The 21,386-nt window shown below is 42.6% G+C and overlaps 2 protein-coding genes across 3 annotated transcripts in view; one reads left to right on the forward strand and one right to left on the reverse strand.

Annotated features, from left to right (window-relative positions):
• Nucleotides 1-13,126, forward strand: part of RICTOR (RPTOR independent companion of MTOR complex 2) — a 92,145-nt gene extending 79,019 nt beyond the window's left edge. Inside the window, exons 32-39 of one of the 2 annotated variants that reach the window (XM_080680450.1) lie at nt 157-228; nt 4,284-4,461; nt 6,911-6,995; nt 7,774-8,007; nt 9,571-9,726; nt 10,047-10,170; nt 11,608-11,746; nt 11,855-13,126. In XM_080680450.1, coding sequence (XP_080536576.1) covers nt 157-228; nt 4,284-4,461; nt 6,911-6,995; nt 7,774-8,007; nt 9,571-9,726; nt 10,047-10,170; nt 11,608-11,746; nt 11,855-11,929 — 1,063 coding nt within the window. In that variant the 3' untranslated portion in view covers nt 11,930-13,126. The remainder of the gene's footprint in view (nt 1-156; nt 229-4,283; nt 4,462-6,910; nt 6,996-7,773; nt 8,008-9,570; nt 9,727-10,046; nt 10,171-11,607; nt 11,747-11,854) is intronic. The other variant, XM_080680451.1, reaches the window with a different exon arrangement.
• Nucleotides 13,127-19,124: 5,998 nt separating this feature from the next.
• The window catches only part of OSMR (oncostatin M receptor), a 34,492-nt gene continuing 32,230 nt past the window's right edge, over nt 19,125-21,386 (reverse strand). The window contains exon 17 of the mRNA XM_080678138.1: nt 19,125-21,248. Coding sequence (XP_080534264.1) covers nt 20,694-21,248 — 555 coding nt within the window. The 3' untranslated portion in view covers nt 19,125-20,693. The remainder of the gene's footprint in view (nt 21,249-21,386) is intronic.

Below are 21,386 nucleotides of genomic sequence, written 5' to 3' on the forward strand. Positions count from 1 at the left end.
GGCTGTAAGCTCCTAGTTACCCGATGTGATTTGAAATGGATTCTTGCAGCTGCGAGGGGGGAAAAGAAACTCATTTAGGCCCTGAAAGTAAACATACATGCTTTTCAAGGACAAACAAGTCACAAGCTTTTTTTTTTTTATTCTCGCTTCTGCAAGGATCGATTTTAAAAAGAAGCATGTCGGGGGAATCAGGAGCTTAAGACCTACAATAACAAACAACTTTTTCAGGTAGGTCAATTTAAGGCTCCAAAAGTTGACCTCTTTTTTTTTTTGAATAACTGAAAATTTTAGGTAAATTATTTTCAGTTTAAGTAGCTGGTATTATCAAGTCAGAACCTAATTTACATAAAAAATTACTTGGCCTTTCAGGATTCAGCAATACCAACTTGCCTGTGCTCAAGAACATTATTGGATTTCTATGTCATATCTAAAGATTATATAGCAACCTGGTCAAAGTAAACAGTTTAGGTGTGTAGTGTTAAATTTGGTTATTGCAAAAATTTCTTTACCTATTTTTGTTGGGCCAAATACTTCTAAAACTTTTTTAGTTTCAGATTATTAAGTTACATTTATTTAGTATTTGTTAAGTACTAAGAATAGTGCCTGGCATATATTAAGTAGTCAATAAAAGTTAGCTGTCATCATCATCATCATTGGTAATCATTTTTTAATGTAATCCATTTGGTTCTTATATAACCAAAATATTAATCACATTAAGAAGTTGTTATTAAGCAGTTTTGTTTCAGTAACGCTAACACATTTAGTAGATGGAGTTCCTGATAGCACATAATTATATCTCTTGTAGAATTTCATAAATTATGCAGTAATGGCTCATTTACCTGGAACACACTGGCTTTGGCAACCTCATCAATTCAGAACAGAGCCAGAAAACCTCTCAACAGCTCACCAGTATAAACCTAAGCAGTAAAAGTTCATGAATTTTATTCAAAGGATGTGCCTCTGACCTGCATTCAAATTTTGTTAATATTTATTCCAGTAGCCAGTCTGTCTGGTTTTCAGGCCCATAGAAGCAGCAGTTAGAGTTTCTGTTGAGGCACACTGTAACAGGAAAGGACAGCTGATAAAATTGGTAGTAGAGGAGGAAACTTTAATACTACCAGAAAATATTTGAAAACTCAAAGACCACAGCAGCCTGGTAGCATTCAGCCAGGGGCAGTAAGGAACACAGCACCCCGAAATGAACACTAGGAGTACCACCATCTTATAGCTCAGCAGTGACTCAAGTGCTGTTAACTCTGAACCGACCCGTTAGGTTCATTGTATCTTATTGAAGCAGGCATTTCTATCCAAGTTGAATAAAGCATAGATAAAAAGTTGTAGTGCTTAAATATTCAAAAGAATAAACCAGAAAGACATTTATCCCAAGTTGTTTATTCTCTAACCATTCTGGGTTCTTAGGATCTTTTTTCCTATACTAGAGGCCCGGTGCATGAAAATTCATGCACTGAAGTGGGGGTCCCTCAGCCCGGCCTGCCCTCTCTCACAGTCCAGGAGCCCTCAGGAGCAGGAGGTGACTCGGAGATCATGGGAAGGCGACGCCCCCATCACACCTCTGCTGCTGCCACTGCCGGCAGCGCAAGCCTCAGCCAGCCGGCCCTGGTTACCTGAGCCTCGGGCGGCCCTGGCTGGCTGGGCAGCTGCCATCTGAGGCTTGCCTGTGCCTTGGGCCGGCCCTGGGGGGCTGAGGGCAGGTCCGGCCACACCGTGCACCTGCCACCCTCCCCCCCGCCAGTGGGGCTGAAAGGACTGGGGGACTCGGTCCGGCAGGGCTGAGGGGACTGGGCACTGCCATCTTGTGGCCATGGGCGCTGACATCTTTGTGACAGCATGACAGTCAATTTGCATATCCCCTCTTTATTAGATAGGATTCTTGGTTAGAACAGGAGAAGAAGATTTGGAAATTTCCTAGAGTAAAATGCCAAATTGTTGGCATTATAAAGAAGGAATAGGTGAGAGAAGATATTTCTTGGAAGAGAAATAATAAAAACGAGAATAAGCAGTCAAGAGAAACGAACAGCTTATGCAAAGGCATGAAGGCATAACAGAGCTCATGTTCATCAAGTATTTCATTTATACTTCAAACTGTATTGAGAATTTACTTTGTACCGGGTTCCATGGAGGAAAAAAATCGTGTTGGTATTAGTCTTCTTATTTGGTTAATTCAGAGACAATGAAAACAGTGATGATAACTATAAATTTACTTTAAAATAGTGGCTTGGAATCCAGGCTGAGAACATTTTTCCTTTGTTCATTTTCTTAAAAAAGTAGAAGAGTAGGCATACTGATACCTGTGGTATAATGGATAGCACGAATCCAGCAAACTTAAAATCATATCTCACTCAGGCCGTGCCTTGGAGCGTGGTAGGAACAACACTGAAGTAGGAATCCTTAGTCCTGAGTTTTAGTCCAGTCACTGAGTGAATGAACTGGGACGGAGTTCTACAAATCCTGCCATAATGTCTCTTGTGCCTGGAATTCAATAGCTCTGCAGACCTCAGCAATCTAGAACAAAACCAGGCAAACCTCTCAGTCAGTCGCTCACTGTCATAAATCTCTGTAGTCAAGTTCATGAGTTTTTCTATATCTGCACTTCATGTGCCTCCTCTACTGGAGACTGAACTAGATTGTAAGTTTTTGTTGTGGGTTTTTTTGTTTGTTTGTTTTTTTCAGAGAGGGAGAGAGAGATAGAAACATCAATGATGAGGGAGAATCATTGATCAGCTACCTCCTGCACGCCCCTCAGTGGGGATCAAGCCCACAACCCGGGCATGTGCCCTTGACCAGAATCGAACCTGGGACCCTTTAGTCCGCAGGCTGATGCTCTATCCACTGAGCCAAATCAGCTAGGGCTAGATCGTAAGTTTTAAGATTTTTAAATGTTGCTTTTTTCACAAAAACATTTCTTTGAAAACCCAATAATATGTGGAATAGATTAAGTAGAGCTACTCTAGTTGAACTAGAGATTGAAAAAACGATTAATCCTTTTCTGCCCACTCCAGTAGACCTTGAGTTTTATGTAGTTAGAGAGATATAACAGTACAATTTAAAAACCACTCACCTACTTTTTGTAATACATAAATTTTAATTATGGGTGGTTTTTAGTTGGAGATTAGTACAAATTAAGAGTGGTTTTAGCTATGATAACTATTTTACTTATTAATTTTTTTAAACCTCACCTGAGGATATGTTTTTCATTGATTCCAGAGAGAAAGAGGACAGGAAGGAGAAGGGAAAGAGAGAGAAACATCGATGTAAGAGAGAAACATGGATGGGCTGCCTCCCATATGCGCCCTGACCAAGGATTAAACCCCCATCTTGGGTATGTGCCCGGACTGGTGCATGGACGATGTTCCAACCACCTGAGCTACACTGGCCCGGGCACTACGCTGGTTTTAATAGCCACTGTTGATGAAGCATTTATTTTGTGTGCTTTACAAGTAATTCTTTTTTTTAATACCAGGCTACATTATTACACTTTATCTTTTTAACATGTTTTTATTGATTTTTAGAGAGATAGAAGCATCGTTGATCAGCTGCCTTCTGCTCACCTCCTACTGGAGATTGAGCCCACAACCCAGGCATGTGCCCTGACCAGTGACCTCTTGGTTCATGGGTCGATGATCAACCACTGAGCCACACTGGCTGGACATTATTAACTTTAAATGACTTGGGTTTCCAAATATCAATATGCATCTACTGTGGATCCTTGAGTAGTTCCTTGTACATACAAAGCAGATCCCTAGTAAATATTTTAGCATGTCTATTGCATGAATAAGAATCTGTCTGAGAAAGGTGCATATCAGTAGGCCATATTTGTTATGGAATCACTTGTAAGGAGTACATTGAGGAAATATTATTTCATATAAGGCTATCTTGTAATTACAAATGATACCATTTTTGCTATTTTGTGTCTGCTGTGCTACATGAATTTTATGTTGATAAAGCATTGAAATAATTACCATTCAAAAAAAAGATAAGAAATTATTCTTATTTTCATAAAAACAATATTAAAGAGAGTTATACCTGGAGGACCATAACATTGTTTTTGGTAACAGTCAACATTACTGATAACCTTTTTCCTGTCAATTTATAACAGCTAAATATTTTCAAGTGTTTATATTTTCTCAGTAAATAAGATGGTCCTGTTTAGTATTTGACTAGCTATTAGCTACTTATTTTTTGTGAATATATGAAAATAAATTTTCTAATGGCTAACATTATAAATCAGAACACTAATGCAAGTGATTTTTATGGTGTTATAGGTTCATGAAAGCTTTAAGTTATGCTTCGTTAGATAAAGAAGATTTATTGAGTCCTATTAACCAAAATACCCTGCAGCGATCCTCCTCAGTGAGGTCCATGGTGTCCAGTGCGACGTATGGGAGCTCAGATGACTATATTGGTCTTGCTCTTCCTGTAGACATCAACGATATATTCCAGGTATCCCAAATCCTCTTGTTTCCTTATGAGTTGGTTTTCTGCTCGCTAGAAATTATAGAGTGAATACTAATTTGGAGAAAGTGATTTTTAAAGCAGTTTAAAGGAATTTTATGAAAATTATTTCACCTTTCTCACCTGTTACATATTCTTATTTAGTACCTCCAAGTCCCTAGAACACTACCCTCCTTTCTGATCCCTTAATGATAAATTGGCATCTTGTTCATTTTCTTTATCAGTATACTAGAGGCCCAATGCACGAAATTCATGCGGGGGATGGTGGGGGGAGTCCCTCAGCTTAGCCTGTGTCCTCTTGCAATCTGGGACCCCTTGCTCCTAACCACCCGCCTGCTCACTCCTAACCGCCCACCTGCTCGCTTCTTACTGCCTGCCTGCTCGCTCCTTACCACTTAGCTCGCTGCTCCTTAGCACTGCTGCAGAGGTGGGAGAGGCTCCCGCCACCGTACTCGCCAGCCGTGAGCCCGGCTTCTGGCTGAGCAGCACTCCTGCTGTGGGACTGCACTGACCATCAGGGAGCAGCTCCTGCATTGAGTGTCTGCCCTCTGATGGTCAGTGTGTATCATACGACCAGTCATTCTGGTCATTCCACCATGAGGGTCGCTGGGCTTTTATATAATAGACTAGTGGCCCGTCGTGCACCGGGGGGGTTCCCTCAGCCCAGCCTGCACCCCCTCCAATCGGGGACCCCTTGGGGGATGTCCAACCGCCGGACATCCCTCTCGCAATCTGGGACCGCTGGCTCCTAACCACTCACCTGCCTGCCTGATTGCCCCTAACTGCCTTTGCCTGCCTGCCTGATTGCCTCTAACCCCTCTGCCTGCCTGCCTGACCACCCCTAATCTCTCTGCCTGCTGGCCTGATCACCCCTAACGGCCTCTGCCTCGACCCCCACCACCATGGCTTTGTCCGGAAGGAAGTTGGACGTCCGGAAGATGCCGGTTGACCCGATCTAATTAGCATATTACCCTTTTAGTAGTATAGATAGATCATATTGGATTGGATTGCTTAAATGCGGGGCGAGGGGGCGAATTCTTTTTCATCAGGAGGAGATGCTCTTGGCAGACAAAATACATAATCCCTATATCTGGACTGATAGCCAGCCATATGCACTATACTGCCAAACCGGTCATTAAAAAATTGAATCACTTTCTTACACCTTACAGCAAACAGCTGTTGCCCTTAAAACTCCTCCTCAGCCCCCACCTTAGGTTCTGCCTTCGCAGTTCACCCAGATTAGGTTCTGATTGGTCGGTTTCTATGCTAGTCAGCCTCAAAAGCTTCACCTCCTAGGCAGCCATTGGCTCCTCACACTTCACCCAGATTTGGTTCTTATTGGTCGGTATCTATGCCAATCAGCATCTCCAGGCCTATCAACGGGCCTGATCAGAGAGGCGGGGCTGATCAGCAGCCCCAGTGGAGGCCTGAGAGAAAGAGAGGCATGGCTGCTGGCCAGGCCCAGAACAAAAGAGAGAGGCAAACGCTGATCAACAGTTGCCATGGAGGCTACGGATCAGACCCTGCTTCTCTCTGCGGGCCTGATGTGCAGCCCCCTCGGCAGTCAGTGCTGGGTCCGGGCTCCCACAGCCGAGGCAGTCAGTACTGGGTCTCCACAGCAACCCAGCACTGACTTCCGGTTGGTTGAGCCTTCGATCGTTTTGGACGTTACGGACCCTGGGTTTTTATATATTAGGAGTCTCTGTAGAAATTTAGTGAATTTCTAGCCTTGCCTTTTAGTCACATTTGACTTGTTCCTGTTAGCTTTTTAAAAATTGAGATATAACTGACATGTAATATTGTGTAAGTATGAGGTGCACAATGTATTCCTTGTTTTTTAACCCTTGATCCTATTTTTCTCACACAGGACAGCACATGTTGTGCCCAGTCATTTAAAGTGGCCTGTATCCCATGAGACACTCGCAGTACCTAGCTCGTAGATAGAACTAAATAATACACATTTGGCCCGGCCAGTGTGATTCAGTGGTTAAGCATCGAGGTATGAACCAGGAGGTCATGGTTCAATTCCCAGTCAGGGCACATGCCCAGGTTGAGGCTCGATCCCCAGTAGGGGGCATCCAGGAGGCAGCAGATCAGTGATTCTCTCACATCATTGAAGTTTCTCTCTCCTTCTCTGAAATCAGTAAAAATACTTTTCAAAAAATACACATTTGCTTAGATGTCTAAAGACATTTTGGATAAATTCTAAAATAATTACTTTGATATCCATTTAAATCACCAAGACTAGATAAGGACTTTAAGAGTTATTTGTTATTTTGTCAAGTTTTGGTAATTTTAGTTTCTTCAGTAAACTTTTTGTTACAGGTTCATGTGCTATAGTAATTCCATTTAAAGTGCATTTCATTTGGTTTTGCTACTATTCATAAAGGGGACTTGTTTTTATAGCTGGACTTACCATGATTTATATCTGGTTTAGGTAAAGGATATTCCCTATTTTCAGACTAAAACCATACCTCCAATTGATGATCGAGGTGCAAGAGTGTTTGTTCATGAAGCAGGAGGTAATTCATGGTTTTGTTCTCATGAGACTTCTCTTTGTATTAAAAAGAAAAAGAAAAAAAAATTAAGAAAACTTTAAACAATGTTGTTTTTGGTAGGATGACTACAAATTCAGGTATACTTACTTTTGGACCATTTATACCAAAGTAATTGTTTGAGTCCATTTAAAATTAAACCACATTTTTTGTGTGTAATGGACATAGAAAATGTTTTTCCAATTAAGTACCCAGCCTCTAAAAAGGTAAAAACTAGATCAGTTATTTCTGTTTTTAAAAAATAATACATGAAAAATTTGTAACACTAATTCTCATAGGTCTAAGAAATAGCCATTTGGACAAAGTATAGAGAGAGATAAAAATGTACTTACATATTGCATGATCTCTTTGTTATGGCCTGTCATATTTTAATAAATATGTGCATATCAGCCATAGGTTTAAGGCTTTATAATTTTGATTATTGATTTTAATTAAGTACCACTTTAGACTCAGAATTATTACTTTTCTTTATGAAAACACTGAGGATAATTGAAACTATGTCTTAATTGTACAATCTATTTTCCATTTTGTACCCCTAAAGCCTCATATTAAAGTAATAGAAACATATCTGCTGACTTTACATTAGTTTCCTAATTAAAGCAAATTATTCTTTTCCCGGTGTTGAGTGGTAAGAAGAGTTCTGGTTTTCTTCCCTAGCTTCCCTCCTGTAAACTGTCACATGGGTAAGGCACTTGAAGGAAGGGTCATAGGTGCTGTCGTTACCAGTGTGTTTACCTCTGCACAGGTCTTCCATCTGGCACTGGAGGTCTGGTCAAAAACTCGTTCCACTTGCTGAGGCAGCAGATGAGTCTGACAGAAATAATGAATTCAATCCATTCAGATGCTTCTCTGTTCTTAGAGAGCACAGAAGACACTGGGCTACAAGAGCACACAGATGACAACTGCCTGTATTGTGTCTGTGTTCAAATTCTGGGTTTTCAACCCAGTAACCAACTAAGTGCAATATGTAGTCATTCAGGTGAGTGATTATGTCCTTCTCGATGAATCCACGAATTTGAGTCTGCTCCAGTCACACGTAGGTCATCCCGCAGCCCTATCCAGCATCCCTCATACTGCTTTCTCACACCCTCAGCCTGAGTTCAGTCACTCAGCACCTCCCTGTTGGAGTGGTGTTTCAGTCTCCAGTTTTGGCCCCTTCTAGTTTACTTTTAAACTGTTCCTTGGGATTAATTTCTTGAAAGTTCTTCACTGTCCATGCCCAGCGCACAAGACTCTCTGTGTGGCCTCACTAGTGTCTTTTTCACCATTCTCTTCTCTTACAGTTGACATACTCTTCCTGACATGAAGTTTTGAACAAATTGTGCCCCGTTTCAGCATTTCCCTGCTGTTCCTTCTTGCCCTTCCCTCTCTTACACACATGCAACTTTATACACAAGCACGCTGTCTATTTAGTAAGTCCACCCCATCCTAAGTGTCAGTAGTGTTTTATCTGAGCTAGATAATGACAGTCCTTCCTCTCTACTATCGTAAGTTCTGATAGTTCAGTTATAGTAGTGATAAGCCAGGGAACTATGGTTCTTTCATTGGTAATTATTAAATGGGGGGCAGGAAGGAAGTCATAGAACAATACACATAGTATAATTCCACTTTACACCCAAAGAAGCAAGGAAGATTATAGTAGCACAAGATCTGAAATTACATACAGACTTTTAACCGTATTTTTCTGTAAAGAGTGATATTTAGTTTGGGATTGGGAGGGATGGGAGAGGGGTAGATAAGGTGCTTTTTATGCTAAAATTCGTGCACTTGGGGCGGGGGGGCGTGGTCTGTCAGCCCAGCCTGCGCTCTCACAGTCCAGGACCCCTCGGGAGGGTCCAGTCCCATTGCAGCATGGCTCTGGTTCCCCAGGCCTGTGGGCCGCTGGGGAGGGACCAAGAGGCCATTCCGATCGCTCCTGGCTCCAGTTCCTGGAGCCTGCGAGCCGGGGGGAGGGGCCAAGAGGCCATTCCGATCGCTCATGGCTCCAGTTCCAGTCCAATGGCAGTGTGACTCTGGTTCCCCAGGCCTGTGTGCAGGGGGATGGACCAAGAAGCCAGTTCGATGGCAGTGTGACTCTGGTTCCCCAGGCCTGCGGGCAGGGGGAGGGACCAAGAGGCCAGTTCGATGGCAGCATGGCTCCGTTCCCACAGCTCCCTCCCGCCACCGCGCCGTGGGCAGCTGGGACCCAGGACTGACTCCCACCGCGGGCGGCCGGAACCCAGGACTGACTGCCGCCACACCGGCCAGGACCCTAGCCTGGTGTTCGGTCCTCCGTCCAGTCGTTTAGGTTGTGAAGGACCCTGGCTCTTTATATATTAGGATATCTTTATTTGAATTTTTAAATAAAATCATATGTATATATTTCTTGAGAACTTAACAAATTTCATTATCTGAGTAGTCTACTTTGAAAATTTTCATTATGAAACATAATTGTTGGAAACTGGACAGATAGAAGGAAGCATCTCCTCTGTGGCATGCAATGCAAGCACAGGAATTAAACCATTGCGACACTTTAACAGAAATAACTGATCTTTCTCTTCAGACCTTCAAGACATTCCATATTCTGATTGGTGCGAGCAGACTCTCCATAATCCCTTAGAAGTGGTTCCCTCTAAATTCTCAGGGATTTCTGGATGTAGTGATGGCGTGTCTCAAGAAGGCTCAGCCAGCAGCACCAAAAGCACAGAATTGCTGCTAGGTAAGTTGTTAGATTCAAATGCCAGCATTGTTATTAAAACTAAGTGTGTTGTTGTTCCTAAATAATGTTAAAGTTGTTTGAGAACTGTGACATCCATTTTAATGAGGCCTATTTAGCCACCTGTGGCACTTACCCATATTAGCACATATATGTACCCTCTTAGTAGTCTCCTTTCATTAGAAAGAATTTCGTTCCCAAATGATCAGAGTATGTGCAGTTTATCTCAGTTTTTAATCTTTAGGTAAAGTTTAACAACAGATTCCATTACTTACAACATTTTCTATTGTGAGATAGATAAAATATTTTAATCTTCTTTTCAGGTGTTAAAACAATTCCAGATGATACACCAATGTGCCGTATACTCCTTCGAAAAGAAGTCCTAAGATTAGTCATTAACTTGAGTAGTTCAGTTTCAACTAAATGTCATGAAACTGGGCTTTTAACGTAAGTTAATACCAAGCCTGAGTATTCTTTCTTTGTTCTGATTTTTATTGTGGAAAAGATACTTGAAATACTTCAAAAGGTAGCTTATATCAGTAGTTCCCAGCATGGCATATCTGTGTGAGGCTAGGTTTTCTTCATGTACTTCAACCAAATGACATGTGATAACAGACTGAAGCAGAAGCAGGTATGTGAACCCAGCTGTCTTCTTTCAGCCAGACTTTAAAGAGACCTGTGGAAATGTAAAATAATGCTACTCTTTCTTTGCTAGTTTTGGAAAGCCTAGTTATTTTTTTATTAAAATATATGTATTTATGTTAGCATGTGATGGGTTTATTTCTTTAATGAATTAATAAATATTTTGAAAATTTCTTTATTTTAATTTCTTACATGGTAATTATTTATGGCCATAACCCACACACAAAATAAGCTTTTGGGGGTCTTTGATAATTTTTAAGAAAGTAAAGGAATACTGAGCCCACTAAGTTTTTTGTTTTTTTCCTCATCCCAGGCATGAAAAACGCTGGCCTACATAAAAGTGATATTTTCTTGGGTTAATTTTCCCCTACTTTTCCTTCTTTTTCTCAATAAAAGTTGCAGAATTTTTGTTGTTTTTCTAAATCACAGCAACATGGTAAAAGATTGTATATTCACCATTTTGGGTTTGTACGATTTAAAGCAGTGGTCCTCAAAAGAGAAACACTCAGGGTCTCCTTGGGGGCTTTAAGCACAGCAGTGACGCAGATGCCAGGGGCCCACTGCAGGCTGGCCTGGGCTCTGGAGTTGTGGCCCTGAGCTGTGTGCTGCCTGGTCCACCCCACCACTGGTTCTCAGGTGCTGTCCTCGAAAGCCACTGTTTAAAGGTTGAAAGATACAAACATAGCTCAGGCAAGGGCATCAATAGCTTCAGTCTAACTTAAAAAAACATTTCTATTTTAAAACATTAATTTTGAAAATATTGGAGTCATCCTAGACCAGCGTTGGGCAAACTACGGCCCGCGGGCCGGATCCTGCTGTTCTATCCGGTTCTCTTGCTCTCCCCTCCGCTCCTTTACTTTGAATTTATATTAGTTCACACAAACACTCCATCCATGCTTTTGTTCCGGCCCTCCAGTCCAGTTTAAGAACCCATTGTGGCCCTCGAGTCAAAAAGTTTGCCCACCCCTGTCCTAGACTGATAAATTCTGCAATTTCTCATACCAGTGAAAAAGAGTATTTCTAAACATTTGGGTTTTGATTATTTTAAGAGATAACTCAAAATGTAAGTTATCTCATTTAAGTGTGAAGTAGGAATATTTAATATTTTATATTCGTATGCCATCACCCCAGATATGCCATCTAATCATTAGTATCTGGAGAAAGAATATTTGAACAGAGATACTCTGGGGCAAAAGTAGTAGTTGTTACAGTTTTCTCCCATAGTCTTGCCTTTCATTACAGAATTAAGGAGAAGTATCCACAGACATTTGATGACATCTGCCTTTACTCGGAGGTTTCCCATTTGCTGGCACACTGCACGTTTAGACTTCAGTGTCGGAGATTCATACAAGAATTATTTCAAGATGTACAGTTTTCACAAGTAAGTAGAATTTGAAATTGATCTTTCAAAAATAATTCTGTGTTTAAAAGAGAGATGATGTCTGTGGATATACTAGAAAGTCATTAAATTGGACCACTTCTTCCCTAGATGCATGAAGAAGCAGAGGCTGTGTTGGCAGTACCACCAAAGCAACCTGTAGTTGATCCATCGGCAGAGTCCTGACCTCGTGTTTAGGATGTATGTAGGCAGATGCTATTCACACATTCACATTGTGCAGTTCGTCAACGGTGCTGACAACGCCGCGGACGGGGCAGCAGGGACAGGAGTGTCTTCTGTGCACTGTGCCAGCAGTTTGGGCGCAGGAACAGTGGAACTGCCGACTTCCCTAGGCAAACATCTTCCTCTCTCCCCTGGAGCCCCTCGGGGGTTCATTGTTCATTACCAGTTTTAAAAGTTTTAGTTACCATTGTATGCAAGAGCCAAGCACTGAATACCTACATAGGTTTTCTATTTTTTCATTTTACATGCATAACAACAGTGGAACAGTAATAGGCTACCCAGAGGCACCCTTCACACAGTTATTTCTGAGTCCTTTTTTAGGGCAAATAAAAATATGCCTTGTTTGTTAACTAATTTATGGAAACCAGGAGTCAGTGTCTCCGAGGCCTCATCCGTCACCACAATGGTTTGTGCTGTAACTGCTGGTATGAGAGGGAACTTTTCCTAGTGTCCGTAACACTACTTCAGAGCGTTGTGACCTCAGAGCGAAAGAGGGGCCTCACCGATCCGGGACTTGTAACTTATTTTATGTTATTAGATTTTCATAAAGTTTTTTATTTCTTTTCCTCCTCTTCAGTTTTGTTCCAGGTGTTGTTATTATAGGCTATTTGAACCAATTTAAGGTTTTTCACTACAGTTCCTGATTAAAATCAGAACAGTTCAGCTGTTTCCCACTTCTAGAGTGCATATATATGTGTTCAGTGGACTGCCGTTTTCATCCTCTTCCCATATTACCATTTTAAACAGGAACTTGAATAAGCACTATTAATGCAGACCTAAAGCAAAAGAGAGCATTAAATGATACTTTAAGGAAAGTTAAGTTTGCCTACAATTTACTACACATTCCATGGGAAAAGAAAAGCCATATTTCCTTTTAAAAACTATTAATGACACTGTTATTGTGATTAAAAATTGTAGTGAAAAGCCTTAAGTACCAAATTTTAAAGCAGCAGTAATTTAATTTTTATGTCAGTGTTCTTGTTTTGCACAAACTAAATTCAGTGATGGTTAGTTTATGAGTACAGTAATTGCCTTGGTCACAGTTGTGAAATTAAGTTGACAAGGGCAAGGTTTTGTTTATTTGTGTGTTTAATTTGTATATGTCTAACAGAAATTAAACATATATGCAAATTTGTATATAAAAATAGCATGGCCAATCATCATTAGAATGCTTGTAAATGCAAGGGTTTTTTTTTTTTTTTTTTTTTTTAGGTCTATATATAAATAGAAAAAAAACTCCAGCTGGACTAATTAGGACCCTTTTTTAATTAATTTGTGTATACCATTTTTACAGTCACACATCAGCTTTGACATAGTGCTCATACATTGATTAATGTTTTCTCATGTCGCAGATCCTTTTTACAGTGGGCTTGTTCTCTGTGAACCCTGTGAACCAGAAAGCAGAACTCAGATACTTTTTTTTTTTTTTTTTAATTAACTGGCACTGAAAGTTCCCATTGGGATGAAACATTTCATCTTACTTTATAACACCTCTGACTGCACTTCACGAACTGTTCTCATGTGCACTGTGTAGCAGGTGACATGCTATGAAGCAGACAAGGGCTGGACTGCTGCGTCTGTTAAAAAGTGGTTCTTCAGACTTCCTCTCAAATCCAATCAAAGATACAACACACCTTTTTATACTTTAACTTATCCCTAACCCAAATGTCCATTTAAATGTTGACAGTAATTTGCCTGTCACCTTGGTCTTTGGTCTTGGGTGATTAAACTGCTTTGCAGAGAAGCAAATGTTAGAGATACTAGACCAGATAGTGGTTAAAGACTCCCAAGGCAGAAATACAGTAATCTTCTTCACAATGGAATTAACCTGTTTTAGACATTCATTTTAAACACTACCTCAGTTAGTATTAACAGAGAGGATAAAATCTGTGGTTTAACCCCTCAGAAGGTAACAGTAATTCTTTTTGGTCACACACATCATCCCCATCCCGGGGCCCCAACTCACTCGTCCATCCTGAAATGAAGTCTCATTACTGTTAGTCTGAACTGTTTTGTTTGTTTTTTATAATTACTTTGAAAGACTTGTATGTGTGCATCCTAATATTTGCCTATAGCACTTAGTTTGGGGAGACACTGAGCTTTTTGGTTATCAGTAATTTAAGGAACAAATGTACTTAAATGTATAGTATTACATGGTTTATCCATGTTTCACTGACAGGTCTAATATGTTCTTTTTGAGTACTTGTTTGTATAAAAGTAGACGTTAATGATGAAAAATGCTCACATGCAGTGCCAAGTGATTACCTTAGGTGTTTGTTTAAAAATATTAAATTATAGCAGAACAGGTTAGGAATGGGGTCAGTGGTAATAGAAGTAATTGAGAAAATCATCTATAAATGATAGATAGTACCAGACTAAAAAATACCAGAATAATGTCAATACTATAGTTTTTCAAGATTTTAGGATTAACCTTAGTCCATAAAAATCTGTACTATTCGTAATTACTGATAATTTGGAGGAATTTGGACAGTTGTGCTGGTTGTAAACTGAATTTCTAATTGTAAAGTAAATTATTTTTAATTGAATTTTTTTCAAGAACAGATTTTAGCTTCACATACTAAATAAATACTGATAAGGAAATTAGAAATTAGTATTCGTAATTAAATATGATCTAAAATTTCTTAACATTTTTATTTCCTGTTTATGCTTAGATAGGTTTGAGGGGGAAAGTTTCTTCTCCCTAATAAAAATTTTAATGAAGATTGGTAGCATTTGAACATCCTGTAAGACAGTGACATTAAAAAAGGCTTTTTGGAGGTGGGTATGTACATTACTATACTAGTTACTCTAATTAATGTGTGCAAGTCCTTTTAAAATGGTGTCTTTAATAGTTTTCAGCTCTTTTATCCAGAGCTTGAAACAATTAAAACTGAGTTTTTCAGGGCATATTACAATGGCAAAGTGCTCAACAATGGGGTGTCAGTGCGTATTTAGATTTGTCTACTGTTATTTATATACAAATTTTCATTCCGTTCAGGGGCTGCCTTTGATCCCACATTAAGCACAGATGATAAAGCAATAAAAACCAAATTGTCATCCAAATTATAACTGCAATTATTTTTGCATGGTAAGAGTGAGGTGCTGATTTTGTGTGAGATGAGCTGTGTAGACTACCTTGGAAAAGGGTCCTTTGGAAGTAAGGTTTTCCCTTTGTCCTATGCTTCCAGTTTTATCTCAGATTCACAACCCATTAAAACATGGGGGAAAAGAAAAGGTAGAGTTAGTTGCCAGAGTTTTACAAGAAGAGCTGTTAGAATAAAAGAACATTTCAGATTTTCCAAAATGTAAGTTGGGAAAGGTCTCCCTTGTCTGCCAGTCAGGAAATACATTATTACCAGTAGTCCTTCATTGAGAGTTTCGTGATGAAAGCATGCCAGTGAAATCAACAGCCACGTTTCTCAAAAGACATGGAAATCTGAAACCTTTCTAGGAGCACTATTTTCTTTCAGTCCCCGGTGCCCAGGGTATTTTTCATTCATGGTAGGTTTGTATGACGCACACAGAATGTGGATTTACCCCCTTTGGAGTGTTTTTGTAACGTAGGTGGATAGCTATGCCACAGCATGCATAAATTGCACATTTTGTTTGATTTTTTTTAAATATTTAATTTTAAAAATATAATTTATGCCAAAAAAGTATACCTTGTAATTTTGCCACTAAACAGGTTGATTTAGCACAAAATGCAAAGTTTTGGGGCAGAGGTGGGGGGAGATAAAAATTTTCCATAGATAATAGTTGGAAAATGTTCCAGTACTGGCCTGTCAGAAATCCTGACGCTGCATTGTAAAACAAATGGTGTAAATTAGTTTTGAAAAGTGGTAAGGGATTGTGAAAAAAAAAATCTCAGATTAATGCTCCCTGACCACATGACTTTCTTCTTTTTTTAATTTAGTAATACGCTGCTACATATTTGGAGGTTCTGGTGTTTGTAGGTCACTGAACAGACATTGAAATATGATTTATATTGTATAACTGTAACATAGAAAGAAAAAGTATTTATATATTTTCCGTAAGAATATTTCATTGAGTTGTGTATAATTTAAATAAGGTTTGTCCCTAAATGGTTTTGCTCACCTTGATTTTTTTTTTTTTTTGTGGTTTTCTTGTTTTTGTATAATGTGTACAGTTTATGTCAAGGGCATTAAAAGCCTCCTGAAGCATAATCTTATCAAAGGGATACATTCTTAATAAAATGTACTTAAAATTCTTAAACTTGTGTTGTTGTTTGAAATTTTAAAACAATCAGTGTTGATTTGAAATTTTAAAACAATCAGTGTTGATTTGAAATATCCTATCTAATAAAGTGGGGATATGCTAATTGACCCTCACGCCATCACAAATATGGCAGCACCCACAGCCAATAAGGAGGGAATATGCTAATTGACTGCCCCGCCCTCAAAGATGGCGGCACCCAGTCAATAAGGAGGGAATATGCTAATTGACTGCCCCGCCCTCAAAGATGGCGGCGCCCACAGTCAATAAGGAGGGAATATGCTAATTGACTGCCATGCCCTCAAAGATGGTGGCGCCCATAGCCACAAGATGGTGGTGCGCAGTCCCCTCGGCCCCGCCGGGGCAGCAGGCGCCCAGCTGCTCCGCGCACCTGCCTCCGGAGTCCCCCAATCCCCTCAGCCCCCCAGCTGCCCAGGGCCGGCCCAAAATGCAGGAAAGCCTCAGATATCAGCTGCCCAGCCGCCCAGGGCCGCCCGAGGCTCAGGTAACCAGGGCCAGTCAAGGCTTGTGCTACCGGCAGTGTCAGCAGCAGAGGTGTGATGGGGGCTCTGCCTTCCCCTGATCTCCAGGTCACCTCTTGCCCCTGAGGGCTCCTGGACTGTGAGAGAGGGCAGGCCGGGCTGAGGGACACCCCCCATCTAGTACACGAATTTTCATGCACCAGGCCTCGAGTATATATATAAGGGACTTTTAGGCAACACAGATAACCTAGTTCAATGACACATTCCTGGCTTGTTCAAAATGTCTTCAAATATTTACACTTTCTTAAACATTATTCATAATCTAATCAACATCTTTACAGTTTTACCCTCAAATCATTATCAAGGGTCTCAAAAAAATGGATCAGTCTTTAGAACAGTTCTGAAGTTTTTGAGGAATCGATGTGCAGAAAAAAGGATAGGATGATGACTTCCGTGGGAGGTGGTTGATTTCTCAGGCAGAAACTGGCCTGAGCAGAGAGTAACACAGGCCACTGGGGGGCGGAAGAATACACAGGGGAAATGATCAGCCCGGAGAGGAAAAGCAGTGTCCAAGCTGTGGTCTATTGCAGTTGGTTAAGTGTTGTAAAATGTGTGTCTCACTTTTAGAAATAGATTTATTTTGGATATTTTGGTCTTTAAGCACATTTCTGTGTATCACTTTTCATTGCCTTTCACTGTATATGTTGTTAAATAGTAGGCAGCCAAATAAAAAAGTACAGTTAATCATCCTACAGCTGATCTTTGGAAAACGTGGTAGTATAGCTGAACTTCAGGAACTTCCATTTTTTAAAACTCTTCGATATATAAAAATACTCAAGTACTGTCTTAGTCCTTTCGGGCTACTGTAACAAAATGCCACACAGTGGGCCTTCTACACAACAGGAGCTTGTTTCTTACAGGCATGGGCTGGGAGCCAGGCCAGTGCCAGCACGGCCAGGCGAGGGCGGGCTGCATCGGAGACTCCTGTGTCCTCGAGTGGCGAAGGACTAGCAGGGGTCCTCAAACTACGGCCCGCAGGCCACATGTGGCCCGCCGAGGACATTTATCTGGCCCGCCGGGTGCCGCTGCCTGTCCTGCTTAGCAGCCGACTCGTCCCGGGCCCGCAGTGCGCATAGGAATTTGTTCATAGTTTTTTTTCTAAACTATAGTCCGGCCCTCCAACGGTCTGAGGAACAGTGAACTGGCCCCCTGTTTAAAAAGTTTGAGGACGCCCTAACTGGTTTGGCTCAGTGGCTAGAGTGTTGGCCTGCGGACTGAAAGGTCCCAGGTTTGATTCCGGTCAAGGGCATGTACCTGAGTTGTGGGCACATCCCCAGTAGGAGATGTGCAGGAGGCAGCTGATGGATGTTTCTCTCTCATCGATGTTTCTAGCTCTCTATCCCTCTCCCTTCCTCTCTGTAAAAAATCAATAAAATATATTAAAAAAATAAAAATAAAAAGTTTGAGGACCCCTGGACTAGGGAGTTCCCTGTGCTGAGAGTATCAGTCTGACTCACGGAGGCTCTGGCCTCATGACCTGATCACCTCCGAAGGTCCCACCTACCAACACCATCATCTTTGGGGGTTAGAATTTCAGCATACAAATTTGGGGGGGGGGGGAAGTCAGACTATAACAACTACTTTTGATCTCAAAAAAAGAAACTGAAGTATACTAAAACTTTCTTTCTTTGAGGCTTATAGAAGACTAAGACAACCGCATTTGCTAAGTCCGTTAAATTGAACATACTACTTTGCTACCATGTTGTAAAAATTTTAACCGATTCTCAAGGTGTTTTATCTTCTTTAAAGTTCTACTTCATACAAAATATTTAATGTTTTCTAAATTCTTTGAGATGAAGACCAGCTTATCTTTCTGCAGAGCTCTTAGGACAAACAGATGTCTAATTCAACTAGATCTTAACAAACACATTCCAGGGAGAGCCAGTTTCGCTTGAAGTCATGGGAGTCGGGTATTAGAATGTCAGCAGACACTTCAGTAGCTGCTGTGCGACGAGGTCCCTGCCCCAGCCTGAATCGTCGGGGTACCCTGCCCATATAGTATTGAAACTGAAGGTTTGAAATACTAATTTACTTGGTGGTTATGAACATGGGAGAGGAATGTTTATAGCCAAAACTATAGTTATAGTGAAACTGTAAGCAAACGGTTATTATTAGCCTAGCATTTCCTACAGGTGTGTTGTTATGGTTCAGAAAGTTGCCCTCATTTGACTTAGGCCAGGGAGTCTCAAAGCTGAGTGTGCATCTGAATGAATGCCTGGTGGACAGACAGACGCCAGGCCTCATGCCAGAGATCCTGACTAGGAGGATTAGAGTGGCATCCCGGCATGCACATAAGCTCCTGAGGGGATTTAGACTAATTGTTAGATTTCTATTTCATGGAGGTAGAGAAAGCATGAAATAATACAGTGGTGAAATCCTTTAATTAGAGCTTGTTACAACAAAACAACTTCCAGGTCATGCATTATTTTTTAAAAGAAACTCTCTAGGAAAGACACAGTTTACAAGTCAGTCATCACTGTCACTGACATTTCCGTGGACTTTTACAACTGCATTATGACAAAGGAACACGAGGGTAAATGATGACAACACTGAACCCAAAGTCCTTCGGAATTCCTAATGGAGATACTCGTTGGTACAGCGTTAGGGAAGGGCTTAGCCTTAGACACATGCGAGGACCGTGTTGAAGGGCCCGAACAGAAGCCCTAGGCCGTCTGGCAGCCACCTGGCTTTAGGTGGGTGCTCTCCTCCCTCTCTTCGTGGAGTTGAGCGGGAACTCGGTGGAGTGCGTGGCGTGGGGTACCAGAGGCACTGGCAGTGCCGTCTCCATTAGGCAAACGGCACCCCCAGGTGTGCTTGATCAGCAACATTGCGGCAGGAGGCAGAGGAAGGAGCCGGTGCACGGAGCACCTGCTGCGCTGCTTCGCATACTCAGGTTCAAGGAGACGAGGCTGCTGAGCCAGAAGCGAGGTCCCTGCAGGTGGCCTCTAGGAGCTCTGGCCAAAGGGGCCCCACAGGGTGGCTTCACTTACTAATGCAGACATATACGTAGATGTGAGGGAGGGGGCACTTGGCCCTGACAACCTGCTGTACGGTCCAAAGGATGCTCAATGAACAGGCCACGTATCTGGCAGTTCTTAAAAGAAAAGAGGAACCATGGCAAGTAAACGGAACTACTCAATGCTACGCTTTCCTCTCGCTGAGGTAGTCATCAACAATTCCGGTGGCAGACTGGTGTCCACGAAGTGCGAGTGCTGTTTTCCTGACCCTAGGAGTCCCTCGCCAGTTCCTCTGATGGTGGTGAGTGAGAGAGGACAGGTGTGGGGATCTTACCGATTGGTGCACTGTCTCACCTGTTAGACAAGGCCTGGGCCCCCAGCAGAGTTCTTACTGTGCCAATGCACGGCCAGTTCTTGTCACTGCGAGACAAGGCCAAACTGTGCCGTCTCAGACATCTGTGACATTCTCATTAAACGCACCTAGAATAAGTGAACACGGACAACGTAGGCTCTGGGAACGAAATCTCGGTGGCCTTTTCCATTAAAGGCTCCAATCTGGTTCCTTCACCCTTAAGTTAGGAAACCTGGGGGTAGAACTTGATGGAAACGTTTCTCGTTAAAGGCTGAATTCCAGGACCGTAGCCACCCTGCCCAGGACTGTAAGGAGGGGGTCTGCCCCTGCGAGGGGGGCCAGCGAGGCTGTTACAAGGCGACCCTGGGACACGCAGCCGCCAGGTAAGCCGGCTGCCCGCTCCCACGATGCGGGCCTTTCCAAGCAAGCCTGCTGCGAGGGAGGGAGGGAGGTCTCATGGCTTCTGAACTTTGAAACCTAGCACGATGGCCGTGGTCTTGTCTGACTCAGGCCTGCCCGCCGTGGCAGCTCCCTGGGGCTACACACGGGGCCTGGCGATGGGGTGGGGCCGGCCATGCTTCTCTGTGTCTGTAACAGCGGGAAGGTGTGAAAGGGATGGGTGGCTAGCGGCAGTGTTCGCCTGCATCTAAAAGGCTCGTGGAGGAGAGATTGCTGTTCTCATTCGGGGAAGGTGAGGCAAGGCCCGGGGGTACGGCCATTTGCATTCTGTACTCAGAACGGGGTGCTAGCTCGAGGGCATTTGTTGGGGGACTGTCCTTGTGTCCAGACGTGGGTGAAGCCACCTGGGACACGTAGTTCGGAGTGGTCTCTCCGGCTGGGGTTTCCCCCGGGGAGTTCATGTAGCTTGGTTCTAGGGACCTCAGCAAATTCCCGGGTGCAGCCGGCAGGCCCCACGGCCCTGGGGGAGCTCTGTGGGGTGCTGGGACGGGGCCACAGGACCCAGAGTCAGGGGCTGCCTGATTGTAGGTCAGGTTCTCAAAGCAGATGCCGGGCTCCGTGGGCAGGAGGTAAATGTAGTCGGGCTTCGTGCGCTCCGCTTCTGCCAGCGACTTCCTGGCGCCCGGGAACTGGGCCTTACCCCCCTCGGGCTTGTTCACAACCTCCAGCGCGTCGGGGTTGCAGTCACGGACAATCATGAACGTCAGGTGCGGGTTCTCCTGGCACAGAAACACAAACAGGCAGTGTGACTCCGGCGTAAGCCTGTGGGAGGCGCGTGGAGCCGCCGCTCTTCTCGGTCCCTCCTGGTCAGTGCTAACTGGAGGTTAGCAGGGTGTCCCCATCCCACCCCCTGGATG

Source organism: Plecotus auritus (genome assembly GCF_963455305.1).
Source record: "Plecotus auritus genome assembly, chromosome: 7".
Taxonomy (NCBI): Eukaryota; Metazoa; Chordata; class Mammalia; order Chiroptera; family Vespertilionidae; genus Plecotus; species Plecotus auritus.